The 17382-nt window shown below is 40.0% G+C and overlaps 2 protein-coding genes across 6 annotated transcripts in view; both read right to left on the bottom strand.

Moving 5' to 3' along the window:
- SLC8A3 (solute carrier family 8 member A3) overlaps positions 1–6863 on the bottom strand; it is a 126203-nt gene extending 119340 nt beyond the window's left edge. For all 3 annotated transcript variants that reach the window (XM_021403140.1, XM_021403143.1, XM_021403141.1), the window contains exon 1: positions 1241–6863. The gene's annotated coding sequence lies outside the window, so the exon portion shown is untranslated. The remainder of the gene's footprint in view (positions 1–1240) is intronic.
- Positions 7720–17382, bottom strand: part of LOC110401751 (cytochrome c oxidase assembly protein COX16 homolog, mitochondrial) — a 38073-nt gene continuing 28410 nt past the window's right edge. For 2 of the 3 annotated variants that reach the window (XM_021403178.1, XM_021403179.1), the window contains one exon: positions 7720–8105. In XM_021403178.1, coding sequence (XP_021258853.1) covers positions 7989–8105 — 117 coding nt within the window. In that variant the 3' untranslated portion in view covers positions 7720–7988. The remainder of the gene's footprint in view (positions 8106–17382) is intronic. The other variant, XM_021403177.1, reaches the window with a different exon arrangement.

Raw genomic sequence — 17382 nt, 5'->3', positions numbered from 1 at the left:
TATCATCACGGTATTTTAAGGGCTTCTTGTGTAAGAGAGTTTTTTTTTCTTTTGCCTGGTCCTAGAACCTCAGCAATGGAAGAACGCAAAGACCTCTGGGGACTTACCTGCGTTGGCTTCTAAAAAACAAACAAACAGAAAACAAATTGACTTCTAAAGCTGTCAGGTCTCCCATGGAGCAGGAATGACAGTAGTTACAGATGGAAAGGAGCCAGTAAGTCCCTGAGTCTGGCCTGCTGCGAGTCCCCAGAGAGACACATCAAGGACACGTCAGGACTTTAGCTGGGACCACGTCTGATCTCAGCCAAAAGGGCAAGAAGTGGTGATGGGGAAGGGACAAAAACGATGGGCAGCTGCCTCTGTGTGCTCTGCCAAGGAAAGCCAGGGCAGACCTCTTTGGAATAGAAGTTAGAATTTCTCAAGTTACGCAGATGGTATTTGATCTGCTCTTATTACATAATCCTGAAAGGTCTGCACCCAGTTTTCTACTGTCCTAATAACGCCATTTTGCATGTTACAAGAAACCTGAAGCAGCATCAATAAAGTATTCTCACAGGGCCAGTTTGCTGACACACTGTTCGTGCTTTTGCAGTACACAAGGTTATCTTTAATGGCAGAAAATATCTTTTTATTGCTCCCTGCTGACTTAGAGGAGATAGATCCGCTGACCTTACTGCCCATGCAACTTGTGCTCTGGCTGAAGGATGTTCTAAGCAAAACTTTTGCTTCTGAAGGAGGCTGAGTTATCAAGAAACTAACAAGCTTTTCAAAATAAATAAGTTTAAAATAACATCAACATGCTCCAATTTTCAAACTTCATTCAGAGCCCATAGCCCCATGCACAGGGCCCAGAGTTCATGATTTTGTTATCATTTCAGCATAACCAATAAGCACGTTCAGACTTCACAGGGAGCACACAGACCAAAAGGACTTTATGAAAAAAGCGCAATCTCAGATTTTTGCACCAAAAATACATGTTTGCATAGCAAAAAGCATCTGCAGTGAGGCAGACAGCCAAATAGCAGAAAGACACAAACTCAGATTGGATGGACTACTGTCACTTCAAGTATATGAGCATAAGTAGTACCAGAGTCCTTCTGCACTTGAAAACCACTTCACTGTTAGACAGATGTTCTGCTTATGAGGAAGCAAAACAGCTTCTGACAGATTCTTGGCAATACCAGATAAAGTACTCACAGGTAGGCCAATAGTCATAAGCAGAAAGAAGACTAGAACTCACCCAATTGGTGAAGGGGCTCTCTAGCAATACAGCACTCCTCCTCAGGAAGCAGCATACATCCAAGAAACAGCCTCCCTCCAGTGGCTAGCCCTTATATGAGCCCAGGACAGCTCACCCCTGGGTTTACTCCTTCTGCTCACGTGGGGAGCACTGGTGCAAGCAATGTGCCTGTGCTCCCTGGACCAGGCACACCCCTTCACCAGGTGCTCAATCACCAGCTCAAGCCCTGACCTAACAGTTCCCCTACAAGTAACTTAAAATGATGGAAAACCTACACCTATCTTTTACACCTGGGTAGTGAGACTAGGAAAAATGTTGGGTTTCTTCTTATATTACAGCATATGAGAATTCTGTTTGAAATATTTAACATGAAATGACATAATTTAAGACAAAGTAAACAGAAATAATTTTAGGTTGCAGTATTAGTGAAAGGAAGGAGACAGAAGGACTTGTTTTCAGACACAACATCCCAGCTGATGTAAAAGCTGTCATCGGCCAGGAGAGCAGAACATTGGAGACAGTAAGGAAAAGGTCTTCTTAAAGAGCTACTGGGTACCTAAATCCCCAGTCAACTGCAAGTGTGCAGCTCACCCTTAGCAGGTGTGCTCTCCTGCTGGGGGTAACACTCATGTGCACCACCACATAGCACGCAGCTGCAGATGTACTGAGTGTGTAAGATGCAGATTCATCAATTAACTGAGGAAATGACTACAACAGTTGGTTAAAAAATGCATTGTAGAACATCTTCTATCTGGTTGATGGATGTTTAGTAGCTTGTTCGTTGAGAGGAATCTATGTTGTTAAATTACTCTTATTGAGACTATTTTTTTTGTGAAAAGTTTTGGAAACTGCTGAAACACTCTGCGTTGATGTTCTTTTGAGTGAAAAACATGCTTTTAAGACCAGTGGCTTTTCATTTCCGAAGTTAAGCTGCCTGAGAAAAAATAATCAAGAATAGGAAAACACAAAAACCAAAATAAAACATCACTGTTCGCTCAAATAAAATCATTTCTAAAACCACCACCTTTCAAAATACAATACTTGACTTCTCACTCTTACTTGAGACAAGAGCATTTTTAAGCCCAGGATTTTTTCCCGAGACAGAAATAATTTTCCTTCTTCCTCTATCCAGAGGGACCAGTCAGAAAGAACACTCTGTTTTCCACTACTATTTTTGTACCTAAGCTTTTCTTCTTTCCACTTTTTTAATTATTTTCTCTTAGTTCCTTTTTTCCACTTTCATTTTCTTTCCTTTTCTTTTCTTTTCTAAAATGCCCTGTGCGCTGTAAAACAGAAGAAACTTGAGCTGGGAAGCCAAGATTCTTTGCTCTTTCTCTCCTCCTTTCCTCCGTTATTCAGAGGGAGTATGAAAAGAGCTATATTAAGCTGAAATTTTATTCTGCCGTCCTCTATTCAACAAAAGATAGTCCACTATAGCCACTAAATCACAGATAACACTTCTCTGGGCAACATTATTAGGAGCTGACAGCTGGTGATGGATGAAGATCTCATCTTTTAAAGAAAAAAAATACATTTAATTTCCTTTGTACATAAAATACAGAGCACAGCATTGTGCATCCAAAGATAAAAAGAGACCCAGTGTATGCAGGGTGCCACACTTAAGGGGATATAATAATGGGGCTGTGTTTCAGAGCTTACATTTTACAGGACATCTTCAAATTAATTTAGAAACCACTATTCTTCAACTCTCAATAGATAGTGAACACTAAAAAAAGCAGAGGACATTTTGCGATCAGCTCCATTAGAAATAAGCAGCACAGAGCCTGTGCTGTTACTTTTTAGGAAGAACACTGGGAAAAAGGAGGAAAAGAAGAGAATGGATTTAGAGGACAGACTGATGGGTTTCTCCCTGATTATTCCTGGGATTAAGCAGGACTCCTGGGAGTCACTGGGCCTCCCCAAAGTTGATACTGGAACGGATTTGGTACAGAATATGCACAGTAGAGTTGGTATTGACGGCAAGGATTTCATCTGCCACCTTGAAAAATGGTTAAATGTTGAATTAAGTACAGCTATTTCTCCATCAAGGAAAGCACATCAAGCCCGACCCCAAGTACGCTGGGTGAAAGCACATAAATCTCTCCTGCAGAGAAGGGTAATACACAGTACAGCCTTATTGCTAGTTTGTTTATTTTTTCCCTCAAATGACCTGTGACCATGACACATTCTACTCTTCACATTTGCAATGTATAACTGTATTTTACGTGGCCTTTCCACAGCACTAACAGCTGCTCCTTTGGTTGAATTTAATTTTAGCACACCTCCCAAACAGGATGGAGATGGTGAGGATGAAACTTTAATTACCTGTCTGTGCTAAGGAGGACTTTAACTGCACATGTTCAGCAAGAAAATACAGTCTGTCTGATTCCAGCGGTAGGAAAGACTGCTTTGGTCTCCTGGGGTAAGGAAGAGTTTAAGAAAAACATCTGTATGGAGTACTTGTTTCTACGTCCAGAATGTGGATGTGTCTGGCTGCAAGTCCTCACAGGAAAAGAAGGCCCAACAGTGAGCAATGACCTTACATCAGATACAAATTTGTAGCTAGCTAGGCTAAAATACAGGGGACATTTACTGACAACCTTACTCCAATGAAGGATGAAAAGAAACTTTCCACTGAAAACACTGAGAAAAAAACAGCCTTTCCAAAAATAAAAGTTAATGGAAAATTCTGTGATCATCTTCACGTCAAAATGGCTCTGCTGCTTTCTCTAAGACTTTAGACCAACCCTTTCTTTCCTCTTGTTTCTTTCCTTCTTATTTTTCTCCAGTGCACATAAGAAACATTGTTTGATTTAAATGATAATACTTAGGTTTTCCTCTTTCTTACAGAAAGAAAAGCCCACAGAAAATGCTGGAAATCAACATGCAACTTGTCCTGGAAATTCACGCACAGCAACTTAGAGCAAATCCAAGATAATCGAGAATTACAAGAATCTATGTACGTACTTCAGAAGGTGAAACATATTGCTTTAAGTTTCACCTATAAACGTGTACACGCAGCTAAGCAAAAACTGTCTGTGTAAAACTTCCACCAAACACTCACCTCTAAATCACTCCAGGTTGTGGCTTCTCTGTGCAGAAATGGGTTTCTCCTGATCTGAGTGCTCAGCACTGTGCACATGTTCCTGCCAACACCAATCAGTGATATTGACCCTCTGTTTCTCAGGATTGCTCCCCACCTGCTGATGCAGTGTGTCTAAGAAGTTTTTAAGAAGTTTCTGCATTCTGTACACTGGTTTAAAAGTTCCATCACTCATCTCTTATTAGGTCACTCCAAAAGTAATACATTCTATTTGTTTCCATCCAAACTATGACAGTTACAAAGAGCACAATAACACTATTTGACAGAGCAAATTCTCAGCTACAAAACACTGTTTTTCAACATAGTCACCACCATTAGCTGATGAGTTGATTGAGATGCTCTTCATTTTGTGGTATGACAGTTGTGCATGGCCACCCAGAATGCAGCTTGTCTTTCTCATTGCCATCCCCACTGCTGAAACAGTGCTAACAGCTGGGAACCATCCAGCTGGATATTCACTGGCGCTACACTGAGCTCACAGATTCACAGGGGTTTGGAAGGGACCTCTAGAGACCACCCACTGTAATCCTCTGCTAAAGCTCTCCCTGACCCTGGAGACAGCTGTAATTCACCACCTCTGGACTCTCAGCCACAGGTCCTGGACGCTCAGAATGACAAATCAGGAACTTAGCAGGGTTGTCCCCAGGTACCTTGGAGACGACCAGAAGTGACTTTCAGAAGGATAATAAAATTCAAAAATAAACAGCCAAACTAAGCGTGAATCCCAAACCAACTAACATTTGCCTCTCTCTCCTGTGTTACGAACTACAATTCTCCACATTTCTGGAGTGTCTTCTACTTCAAGATGTATGACAACTTAAGAGACTTTAATAGTCTCTCTCAATCTGGTACTTTCCTAAGTATTATTTCCAATTCTGCTGCTGAGAAAAGCACAGCATAAAACACGAGGCTGTCATCCAAATGCATGGCAATAAAGAGAAATTCCTGAGGCAGCTCTACTCATTTTATGAAGAGGACAGCTTCTGTACCTGCCAAATGTTACTGGGGAGGGAAAAAAACAAGTGACAGAGGGAAAAAAAAAAAAGTGGGATTTTTTTAAGTGGAAGATCACTAAATATTCAGTCTAATCAGGGCTATCGCTTCATGTGTATCCTGAAGAGAAGGGGCAAGTTAAAATGCTTTCCAACTGCATGTCATTTTTGTTCAGAGATGCTGAGATAATTCCATCACTTTCCAGAGATGTCATTTCAAAGGCAGTTACAAATATGACCTTGGAAACTATAGGAAATACAGTGCATGTGAAAGTGAAGTAAGGGAACACTGCAACCCATGAAGAAATATCAAAAGCCAAAACTGGGTTCTAAATCACAACATAAAAAGTGTTCTCCACAGAATTAACTGCAACCGCATTCCAAAACAGTTAAAATAAGATTACTGACCCCCAAATACCCCTTGTATCAATTTCCTAAAAATACATGGGATATTTCAGTACATGTTTTGGCCATCAAGGAAAGTGATACACATAAGGGCTTCATGAAAGAGAAATATCTTTTCTTCTTCCAGTAGAGGAAGAGGTAACTTTTCCTACGTGCTGTTCCTAGAAAACCATGCGCTTATTTCAGGGAGAGTATCTGTCCACAATATGAGCCAGTGTTGCAAGACTGGGAGTTACTCATTTCTCTCCATCTGCAAAATAAAGGCAACTTCAGTCAAGGCTGGGAAAGGAAGACACTTATCCTCTGGAATAGACATAATGAATCTGAAGAATCCACATGAGATGGGTCTATACCAGAAAATGTAAGGAAGCAATTCCAGTGGCCCAGCTAGTACCTTAGCAGAAGCCGTGGTGCTAGTGTTAGTAAGAACCCCAGCTCAGGGAAGGTTGTCACTGCACGTACTGCACTCTGAGCAATCAATCTTGCTGCTGTCAGCAGAGCTGCACCAGAACATGAATTTAGGAGTTGAAAAGATGCTTAGCAAGCTAGGTAGTTTGAGTTGCTCCTTATTTGTTCTATTTTATATCTTATTTGCCTGAGAATGTCTTTTTAACTTCTAAGTAGAAAAGAATGTCAAAACAATGAAATGTTCCTTCTTCTCTAGTTCTAGCAAAGTTCAATACCCCCATATTCTAGGTTTATAAAATAATTTCCTTAGAGCATATATGTTTGCCTTGTCTTGTACTGCTCCACTTGGTCCTCTCGTGGTTATTTTAATTTGCTAACGCATTTATTAAGAAGCAAAGGTATGTATGATTCTGCACAGGGAAACACACAAACACACAGCTCCAGCCTTGTTCCAGGCAAGACACCACACCTGATGGTCTTCACAACTCTGTCAGGAGAAAGCCTGCAGAAAACATGGTGAAGACATCATACTTAATGCTTTATGAACTGCCTGTCAAACTCTTCAAAAATCAAGGTAGATTCCTCTTCCTGAGAGAAAGATTGGACCTCAACATAAAAGACTGAAAAAACTACATGTTGAGGGAAGATTTACATGAGTAGATAAAGTGTCCAAAAGGACATTTAGATTGCATTTGATGAATCCCTTGCAGAGAGAATAACCACACTTCTGTGAGTTCCCAAAGCTTTTACATACAGGTGTCACTGAACAGTCTGAAATCAGAATCTGCTGTTAATCTGTGCTCAAATGCTCCATTCCCCTGAAGAGGAGTTTTACAAGTCTGTTATAACAGCTAACCAAAAGCTTTATTTCTTCTGAAAAATTGACTAGTTATTTCTTCATTGGATTGTCTCAGCAGAAGGGTCCTGAATGTTAGTATGTCTTCTTCTAATAGCAAATAAGTAGCAAAGACAAAAAGACATTTCAGAATAATTCACCAAAAGGTAAACATTTTTGTGCGCGTGCACAAATACACATGTAATAATACATGTAAGATGAGTTTTACCACTACGTAGTGCTTCAGGAAGATGCTGCTGCAATGCTTGCTCACACAACAACTGCACAGGTCTCGGTGAGGAAGAATTCTTCTAACTTAAGCCAAGAAGCTCCAACACAAAGGTCCTGCCCGCATGCAGACATTCATAGTTCAACTAATCAAAAAATCAGCCCATAGCTAAACAAATGCTATTTGACCAATTACCAGCTGACACTCTGCACATGCTTCTGTAAAGACAAGCTCCTGAAAATGAAATACAAGAATGTAATTTAGCCAAAAACAAGCTCACTGTTTCTGAACAGTTCATATGCCTGTGGAGTCCCTTCCAAGCTTAAGAGCTTGAAGTCACACAGGGGCTCTCCGAAGCAGCACTTATCTGGTCACACATATCAAGATGACAGCACTGTTGTTTTCATTGTGGCACTGAGAAATGACTCTTGAAATGTGAACTCTCACTGAAGCACCTCACTTTTGAACTGCAGTTGTCAAAAGCAATGAAAAAGGAAAACTGTAATATTCCTAGTAAAATAATCAGCCTTTTTTTTTTTTTTTAATTGAGAAATCTCTCATATACAGCCTGTGGAATTCTGTGCAAATGGATGCAAACAAAGAGCTTCACACAACATAGTGCTTTTTGGACTGATCGCGCATTTAGTTATATACACAGTGGTATGAATTGCTCAGGGGAATTCCCCCCTCCGAAGTCTGTTCCTGATGCTGGATTAGAAAATAAGGTAGTCCAGCCTGAGACTTGGTTCTGCAGGCAGCAAAGCAGACTTGCTCAATCACTCTGTCTTGAGACGAGCAGCCTCCCGCCGCTGCTTCTGAACAGTCCTGGAATCTTCCCACAGCTGGGGTCCTCTGATGTTCTCCCAGTTATCCAAGTCAGATTTTTCCAATTTCTGCAGATAAACATCAAACAGAAGTGTCACCTTGAAAGCATTATGATTTAAAATATGCATTAATCTGAACTGTTTTCTATTAGCGCAAGACACAGCAGAACCACTGGGGTGATGAACTGTCATCTACCCTCCAAAAGTTGTTCAGCAACAAAGAGAAACAATTTGGAAGCGCTCATATAGCTACATAAATGAGTAAGGTGGGCATTACTGCCGCTGCTTATCAACAGATAAGGAAAGGTAGAACAGGAAGACCTACAGCATCTGAACATGACTGAAGGCATTTTTGTATTCACTCTTTCTTCACTCACCTTGTTTTCCAGATCAGTTCTTCATGTGCAAGTCTGCCTAGTCCTGAGTTGGGAGCGATAAGCATTGGTACAGCTGCATCAAAAGACTTTTAGTAGTGACCTGAAGAATTCTGTCAGCACAGATACAAACCTTGCTGGAAAAGAGGAATCATCCAGCACTATGAGAGACAGTCACAGTGCAATTTCCTCAAATCCATGCAGTTTTAACTGGAGAGAAGTACACGATGCTTTCTGCTGCCCAGCTTTATATGGTACCCAATAGAGACAGGCCTCTCACAAAGTCATACATGGGATATGCTAACTGGCCAAGCTGTTGGCATATACTTAAAAGCTAGTTAGATTTTAAATGATCTCCTTACCTATTCCTATTATCCCCGCTCAAACGAGGCATTCAGCACAGTCTTTACCTAGCCTCAGAGGAGAGCAAAAAGGAAGAGGAGCCCCTCTAACTTCAGCCAGCCATCAAGTGCTGCTGTTGAGGAGGCTGCTGCTGCTGAACACAAATTTCACTGCCACAGTCCCCCGGGAGAAATGCAGAAGATCCTTCCCAACAGGTGCAGACTCAGAGCCCAATCCCTCCCAGTGTTCTGCAGATGAGGGCTTGCGCTATCAAGTAGTGCTGTCGTGCTCTTTCTACCTGTTGTAGTTTGCACTGAAATAAACGGGAGGCATTGCTTTCAGAGCAACCTATGTACTTAACCTGCCCTGAGCTTGTGGCTAATTTGCATGCTATCAATTATCCAAACAAACAGCAAATACTGAGGGACTTGAATAATAGCTGTAGAATAATTCAACAGCTATAACAGACCTGCTGCTATTAGTTGACGTTATATAAAAGTTTTCTGCCAGATATCAAACGAAAGTAGGCAGCATTCAACAGAAGAGCTACGAGAACACACACACAAACACAGCAGACTTTCACCAGGCAGAAGCAGCTGAGTTTCTCATACAGTGGAGCTGGTACAGATCTTTCTGAAGCACGGCCTTCACTACCTTACTCATCTTACAGCTAGCTGCTATTTGATTTCAGTTGGAAGGGATCTGAATGACCTAGGAGGAGGGAGAAGGAGGGTGATTAGGGAAGGTAGGCATCATCCCATGCATCAGCAACCATCCACTCTGCAAATTCAGAATTTAACACCTGATTCAGGTAGAAGTTTCAAGGAAACTATGCTAAAAATAACCTTGTGCTTTAACAGATGGAAGGCCTGCTGATTTTATTAAGCATAGAGGTACTGCACAGCTGTGAAGTTCTAAACTATTTGCAAGGGGGCTCAGCTCACAAAGTCTGAACAAGAAACAGCATTTAAAGTATATACCACAAAGCTTGCAGTATCCAAAGATACGCTACATAAATAAGTCTATCAAGAGAGATATGCATACTGGAGAACCTTACCAAAAGTTTGTATTAATCTGCCCCCAAAACTTCACAAAGGCTTTTCAGAGAGTTTTGTAAAACTCTTCCAATGGAAAGAACAAAAGTACCTGGAAAACACACTGTGATGCAGTGACAGAATAAAACAACCACAGCTCTCTGCAGTAAATGGAATTGCCTCAAACTATGGAACAGATGAGATCTATTTAGAGATATTTTTTGTCGGTTAAAACACAAAGAATTAAAGAGTCTACTGAATGCAGAAAGAAACATTTTTCTTATTTATTTTCTTTATATTTGCATAAAGAAGGTAACTTCCTTCCCTTTCCGATTAGGTGCAGCACATGTTACAAAGCTACAAAGCTTCTTCAGACCACCCAAACCACGTTGCACTCTTAGAATTCAGGCACGACGTCGGTGTTTCCTCCAAATGAAGTGAACCTGTCTGGACTTCTTAATTTTTTTTTGTTTCAGTTATTTTATTTTTAGCCACCTGTACTCTGCCCACCTAATTTCACCATAAAGATGGCGAACCACTTCCAGGTTTAATAATTCCATACAGACTGTCAGTTTTAAAAGTGAAAAGCTTTTTCTCCCAGTTCAAATGTACTAAATAGTCAATCATTGGAGACTACAATGAAATGTAATCAGATCAGACCAGCACTGCTTTCCCTGCTCGTCTCAAATAGCCCCAGGGATAATGAAAATTAGCTGTTTAAAGTAAGATCAGTGTAGTCTATTAAATCTACTGATTCACTTCCTAAATCAGCTAAACTGCCTCTTAAAAGTACAGGACTGACAGAAGCTGTAAATCCAAGAAAAAATGCAGCTATGCAGGCACAGCGAACAAAAAAGAACGTTCAACTCTTTTCCACACACTTGACTTTTAGAACTTTTGTCAAACAGCTTGCCTGGCACCAGTGCACCACTGAGGACAGAAAGAAGCCTTCATTTCTGAACTGCTGGTTCAAATATCTGGCTGGTTGGTTAGAAAGTAAAAGCCATAATCCTCCATCACCCTTACAGTAAAATATTTTTTTTAAAAAAGTTTGAGTTCTACTCCTGCAGGATAGTTGTTATACCACAACAAACCCAAATGTGCAAAAATGCACTTAGAGCCTTGCTGCAATGATGGACTTAATTCAGGGTTGCCACCTGCAGTAAACATTTGGCTTTAGTCTGCTTCCTACATGTGAAAATCCTGTTTATTGCATAGTGCGTTGCAATAAATTCTGTGATGAGTGCCATAGAAAGAAATGACTCTAATTTAAAGAGACAATTATTTCCCATTATTATAGTAAGCAACCCCATTTGCAGATAAAAGCTTAGCGAGGGAAGAACATTCTCATGGCTGAGAGAAGCAATGAAAGAAGTGCATTAAACCTGGTCATTCTTGCTAGACTGTCAAAACAGCTTGAAGTCCATGAAAGATAGACTGAAGAACTCCATTCTGACAAATAGATGCAAAGGTGCAGAATTAGGGATTACGTTATATTTGCTGTCTGGTGAGGGACTGAAAGCCTCAACTTTATCATCACATTGCTCTGGTCTTATTATCATTTTTTCCACAGCACTTTTCCAGAGCCATGTCTCTGACAACTCATTTTGTAATAAAATCTTGGTTTCACTCACTTTGCTTAGGATGGGACATAATTTTATATTTAACTATCTGTGATTAGCATCCCTCACATTAAAAAGAGGTACCTCTTTTTTTTTTTTTTTTCCAACTAGAAAACGTTTAGTTTTCATGTTATTAATACATAAGCATGTTAGGAAATTGAACACTGTGGCCAGAATATTTTTGCTCAGTAAGGGAAGAAATGTGGGGTTTTTTGTTTTTTTTTGCACTTAAGCCTCCACAGGTTTTCTCTTTTTAGCTTTGCTAAAGACTGGCAAATCCACACAGATGAAACCAACATTGTTCTTGTTGCTGCCTTCAGTAGGACCCAATGCCATTAACTTATGGCACAACCAATTAACTTATCATGGGCTTGGTTAAGAGGCTCTTTCCCCACAGGTTATTTTCCCCTTAGTTTGGCCAATTCAGCACTGTGGGGCTGTGCTCCAAATCAGAAGAAATTAACTACATTGGGGCATACTGTTTACAAATTAACTCTGTTTAAGTATAAGACTATGCAAACACTTGAACTGCCATGGCAGGAGGAATCATACGATTGAGAGTGAACAGAAATATCTTTAGTTGGCAATGTTGTAAGGGATTTGTATCATAGACTTGCAATGCCAAATTATCTGTGCATTTTTTTCCCAATTTGAAGAATGAAGAGTGCTTGCCTTCATCTCAGAGGTATCATCAAGTTTAATTAATGCTTGTAGAGTGCTCTCATAACCTCATGCGAAAATGCTACAGTGATACAAATTACTTAATAAAACAAACAATTAAGGAACTTGGTTAGAAGTATATGGTTACATAACTTTGCCACGACTTCCTCCTTCAGTCTTAATATGAAAATCTTAAAAATCATACTAAATCTCAAGAAGTAACTCAACGCTATTTATGCATCACACCTGCACAGCACCCAAGATGGACTTCTGGGTTCAAAGGATTTACAATGGACTGTGGAGGAAGTCAAGAGAACTCAAGCTGCACGGATCATTTATCTTTTTTTCCTTCATCAGAAATGAAACTCCGGAACATTCAACATATAAAGAACAGCATGAGTGCAATATTACACCTGCAAGATCAAACATCCAAAATTCAGCAAATTCCACAGTGAATTAAGCAATGAAGTACTTTTAGCAAGGCTTCTATTTCCCTGGTACATGGAAGTTTTATTAAGCTACAGTTAACATGCGCTTGGAAGTAAAAAGTTGCGTATTGAGGTTTATTTTATGAATTTACAGCTTGGAAGACTTAGCCAAGTTAACAGCAGTGAGAAATTTCTGGATGCTAAGTGTCCGATCTTGCCAACTTTGTATCACAATGAACTCTGCAAAGGTCTGTCCTGGTTTCTGCAGCAGACCCCTCTAAAAGAGGGACAGACACTTGGGACATGTGCCGGCTCTTTTTCAACTATCTAAAACAGAGCTTGGCTGAAGGGGATGCAAGATCTTTTGCAGTGCAGGAGTGCAGTAAGAGGAACAAACCACACCTGAATCCTCCAGGTCTGTGGCTAGGAGGAAGAGCAGATGGATTTCCACAGCCTACCCCTGTCTGGAGCCCACAAATGCCTGCAGAATTTTTAGGCTGGCAACACAGAGAAGGTTTCTTTCAAATATCTTACTTGGACTATAAATACACTTTCAAGTGTGAACTATTTTTTTCACTGTGCATATCTAAAGTTTGGCAAAATATACCTAATAATTATAAAAAAAATACTCTTGAACATCTAAACCAAAAAGTGTTTTACAAGGATCAAAATACATTGGACTCACACCTGGTGTTTTTCCCTCTGAAGAGATCTGAAAAAATAGGCTTTTACTGGCTTCTGACATGAGAGAAAAATGCTGTAATGAATATCAGAGGTAAGGGATAAGAGACTACCACCAGAAGAAATGATCAGGTGTCACTGTGAAACTAACAGAAGTGCGTGGGCATAAGAAAAGAAACAACTAGAGGAGTTTTACTACAATAATGTCAAATTAAACTTCAGTCCAAGCCTTTACATGACTACCTCAAAGTAACCACACTCTTTCAAATCATCAGCCAACCACATTAACTAGTGTAACCCTCTAACCTGCTGAGTTAAACTTGTCTCGCACACTGCACTGCCCCTGTCCTGGCCTCAGCCAGCTCAGGCAACACACGGAGTTGCTGTTCTTCACAACTTTCTTTCTCTTCCACACTTTCCTGCTGATTTTCCACCAATCTCTCTTCCAGAACTTGCTTGTCCATTTATGTGCTGAAGCAGAATGCTTTTCCCTTTGAAAAACTACGGCTTTGGCCAGCTGTTAGCAGAGCAACTTCAATCCTTCCAGCCAAAAACAGTTTTTCCAATGACATCAATGGCAACTTCTGATTTGTGTTATTGGGCAAATGTTTGATGAGGACACTGATATGGGTGCTGGCCCCCGACTGTACTGCCAAGGTCAGTAAAAATACTTCTCAGCAATATTGCTGATGGCACAGCAAACAAATAACTTGAAAATACTTCTACCATTCATTCCATCTGAACCAATGGGTCCTCAAAATTAAATGAGAAAGACTGTACGCTGTACCTGAGAAGGACTGAGGCACTTACCTGAAAAACTCAGCTCTAACTGGACATACCATGACATCAGGGGTTAAACAGGGAAAGTGACCATTCAATTACTACAAACTGTCATTAAAAACTGTCCAGTATCCATGATCAGCCTCCAGCACCATTACATTCACCTGCTTGATCAATATGTCTATTAAGACATACAGCATCTCACTCTCTGACAGTAACTTGGCTATGCACAGTATGTTTGTACTGTACAGTTTAAGCACTAAATAAAGATGGACAACAATAATTTGAGAAGCAAGCAAAGAGCATGTGAGAACTGTACAGCAATCTTCTGTAGTATTTCAAACTTGAGTGCCTATATGGGCATCATCTGGCAGTCACAGAATATTCCAGACAGTTTCTAAGGAAGCTTTTATCTCAGTGACCTGGCAAACTGGCTTTTCATTGGCCACCTCATGTTAGTTTTGCTTTCCCTTTTCTTTTTTTGTCCGTTCCATAACCACTATCTCCTTTCCTGTATCCACTTCAGAGGCAGTAAATGCAAGGAATGCATAAAGCCTCAACTGTGTGGCTAAATTCCCATACACTATATTGAAAGCTGCTTCAGAGATATTTTATACTAAAGATCCAGCAATTCCCCACTGAGGGCCCAGTAATGACAGATGTGCTTCACATTTCTACACAGTCAGCTCCACAGAAGAACGCTCTCAGCACTGCCTGGTAGAAGATAGCAGCATCCCCCAGGACAATGAAGGAACAAATTCAGTTGTGCTGTGTGGATGCCACTTTCCCTACTCTTTTTTTTTTTTTTTTTTTTTAAGAAAAAAACTTTTGGTGACAGAAAACACATAGAGTTGGCACTAACATGATGAGAGCTGCTCAGTTCTTCTGGGATAAAAAGCCATACAAGGAAGCAAGCAGTTACAAAGATGTCTATTTTGGAAAAAGGAGGAGAAGAGATTATTTGTTCAACAGATTTATACATCCCAGCCCAGTTTGCTGCCTGACTGCACTGTTAGCTGCCTCACTTTGGTTTTTACCTATGAGAAATCAGCATCATCTTATGGAGATAAGAAAAGTGCAGATGCAACACACATAAAAGAAAGAGCTCATAGCTACAGAAAATCCCATGCAAAGAGAAAAGCTATAAACATGAGTAGAAAAAAAAATTACAGGACTGTTTAGCAAAGATGAGTTCCAGAAGTAAGGCCGGTGGGAAGTGATGCCCTGTGAGCTTCCCTCAGGAGGTACGCGTCTCTTCCTGGACAAAAGCTTTTTCACGGCACCTCTTCCTAAGACCCCATTCCATAGCCAACACCAAATTCCACCTTTATCTGATTGTTGTTGTTGTTCATAGTTTTTTTTAATCACATTCTGAGGTATGGTACACAAGAGCTTTGAGAGTGCAAGGAGGACGAGTAAACTGCTTGGGTATAGATTGCATATCTACTCAGAATAAAACTCCTAGTGAAAGGTATTTTAACCAAAATCCTTCCCTTGTCTTGTCCATGGCAGTCTCTATGGCAAGCTAACACCACTTTGTCCTTCTCTACAAAACCAGAAGTGATGAGGACTTATAGTGAAATAAAAAGTCCCCAGTTCATTTTACATGTGAGTAACTGAAGTGCAAACAGCTTCATCCAGTGCTTGTCTGAGGCACAACCCGGAGGACAGGCAGAACCTGTGGCTGCCTGGAGCAGCTTTGCTTAACAACACTCTGACAAAGAAGAAAGGATGGGAAAGGATTAAATGAAGAAGGAACAACATCTCATCTCACTTGGTGTCACAAACCAGGGTGTATTTTCTTCCCCAACATCTTTAACATCTCTCAAACAGCTCAAGATACATAGCCGCTAGCGTTAAACTCACAGACACTGAAGTAAATCAATCGAACAGGCCAATCTGTTAATTCTGAAACAATAACAACAAAGTCAGTAATCCTCTGGTACCAATAACGGCACCAACAAGATGCTTGCAGACTTCAGCCTCTGCTGTTGGGGAATTATCTTCCAGTACAGTCCTCCCACCCGTATCTCTAATGTAACTACTGAATACTCTTAAGAGAGTAAATACACAGGTTATGTTCCCAAACCACCTCACCATACATTTGATTGTGATTTTTTAACTGTCCTGGATAAGCATTTTAGCACTGCAATTACAATACTTCTGCTGTAATTCTCAAGACAAACAGATGTCTGTTCAGAGCTTACGCTGACCTTTATTTGAGCTATCAAATTATGAGGAACAAAATCTGTGAAATACTCCAGTACTTTAAGTCAGGAGAACAGTGTTCTCTAGACTACCACACAGCACTGTACTCTACTCACTTAACCTGTGCCAAGTCCAACAGTTCACAACCAGTTGAAGGAAAACTTTAAAATTTTGCAGATTTAGTATGCTGAAAGACAGACCTTTTTTTTTTTTTTTTTTTTTTTTGCTGTTATGTTCAAACAGTATTCCTATCAGTTAGTAATGGCATTCACTTCTAATATCTTTGCTGCATCAGAGAACTCATCAATAGCTAGCACATTCTTCTTATGAAGGTATTTATATACAACTAATATTCCTTTTGGTAACTTTAAAAGCATTTAAATCTTTAAGTTTCTTTTGATGCATTTCCTCAAGCCATAAGCACACATATTCAGCCTTTTCTGCAACCTATTTGATTATTAAAGTCCTGTTCAAAATGTGGACATGAGAAGTGGATATGGTACTTGAGTATGAGCCTCATCAATAACACACTCAGAAGTAAAAGTCATCTCTTCCTACTATCTGCCATTCCAGTTTATATTTATAAAGACTGAATTAGCTCTTTATGCCACAGAACCACCGTAGAAGATCAATCTGAATTATTCATTCACTGACTCCTAAATCTTTTCCAGAGTTGCTGCATTTCATCACACAGTCCACTCTGACCTGCATTTCCTATTTTTTAACAGATAACTGTGGCTATTTTAACAAGTACTTCACTCCCTTGATAGGCCCAGCTTACCAAGTAATGCTAAAGAGGCCCCTGCACCTGCCTGGCCACACTTTGACTACTTCAGTACTTTGGTGTCACTCGTACATCAGTAATGATTTTGCAGGTCTTTCCAGATCACTGAAAAAAGTACTCAATATCGCCTAGATATGTCAACTTGTCAACTTACTTAAAAGAAAACTCTGTGATGTCCTTTTATCAATCTTCTCTACTTTCTCATTTACTATTTTCACAGCAATAATTTTACATTATTTAACTGTACTTCAGCTTCTGCTGGTTAAAACATATCCGATTTAAACTCAACCGATTTTTCCATCATAAAATTATAATTCTGTAGGTTATTAATATGTTTTTTTTAAGGTGGTGGTTTGCTTTTTTTTTTTTTTTGCTTGAAAAACCCTAAACAACAATTCTTTATTTCATGGTCTGATGTGACTGACTGAGGCAG

Source organism: Numida meleagris, chromosome 6, assembly GCF_002078875.1.
Source record: "Numida meleagris isolate 19003 breed g44 Domestic line chromosome 6, NumMel1.0, whole genome shotgun sequence".
NCBI classification, from domain to species: domain Eukaryota; kingdom Metazoa; phylum Chordata; class Aves; order Galliformes; family Numididae; genus Numida; species Numida meleagris.
Note: the sequence above shows the minus strand (reverse complement) of the source record. Positions and strands in the feature narration are given on the sequence as shown.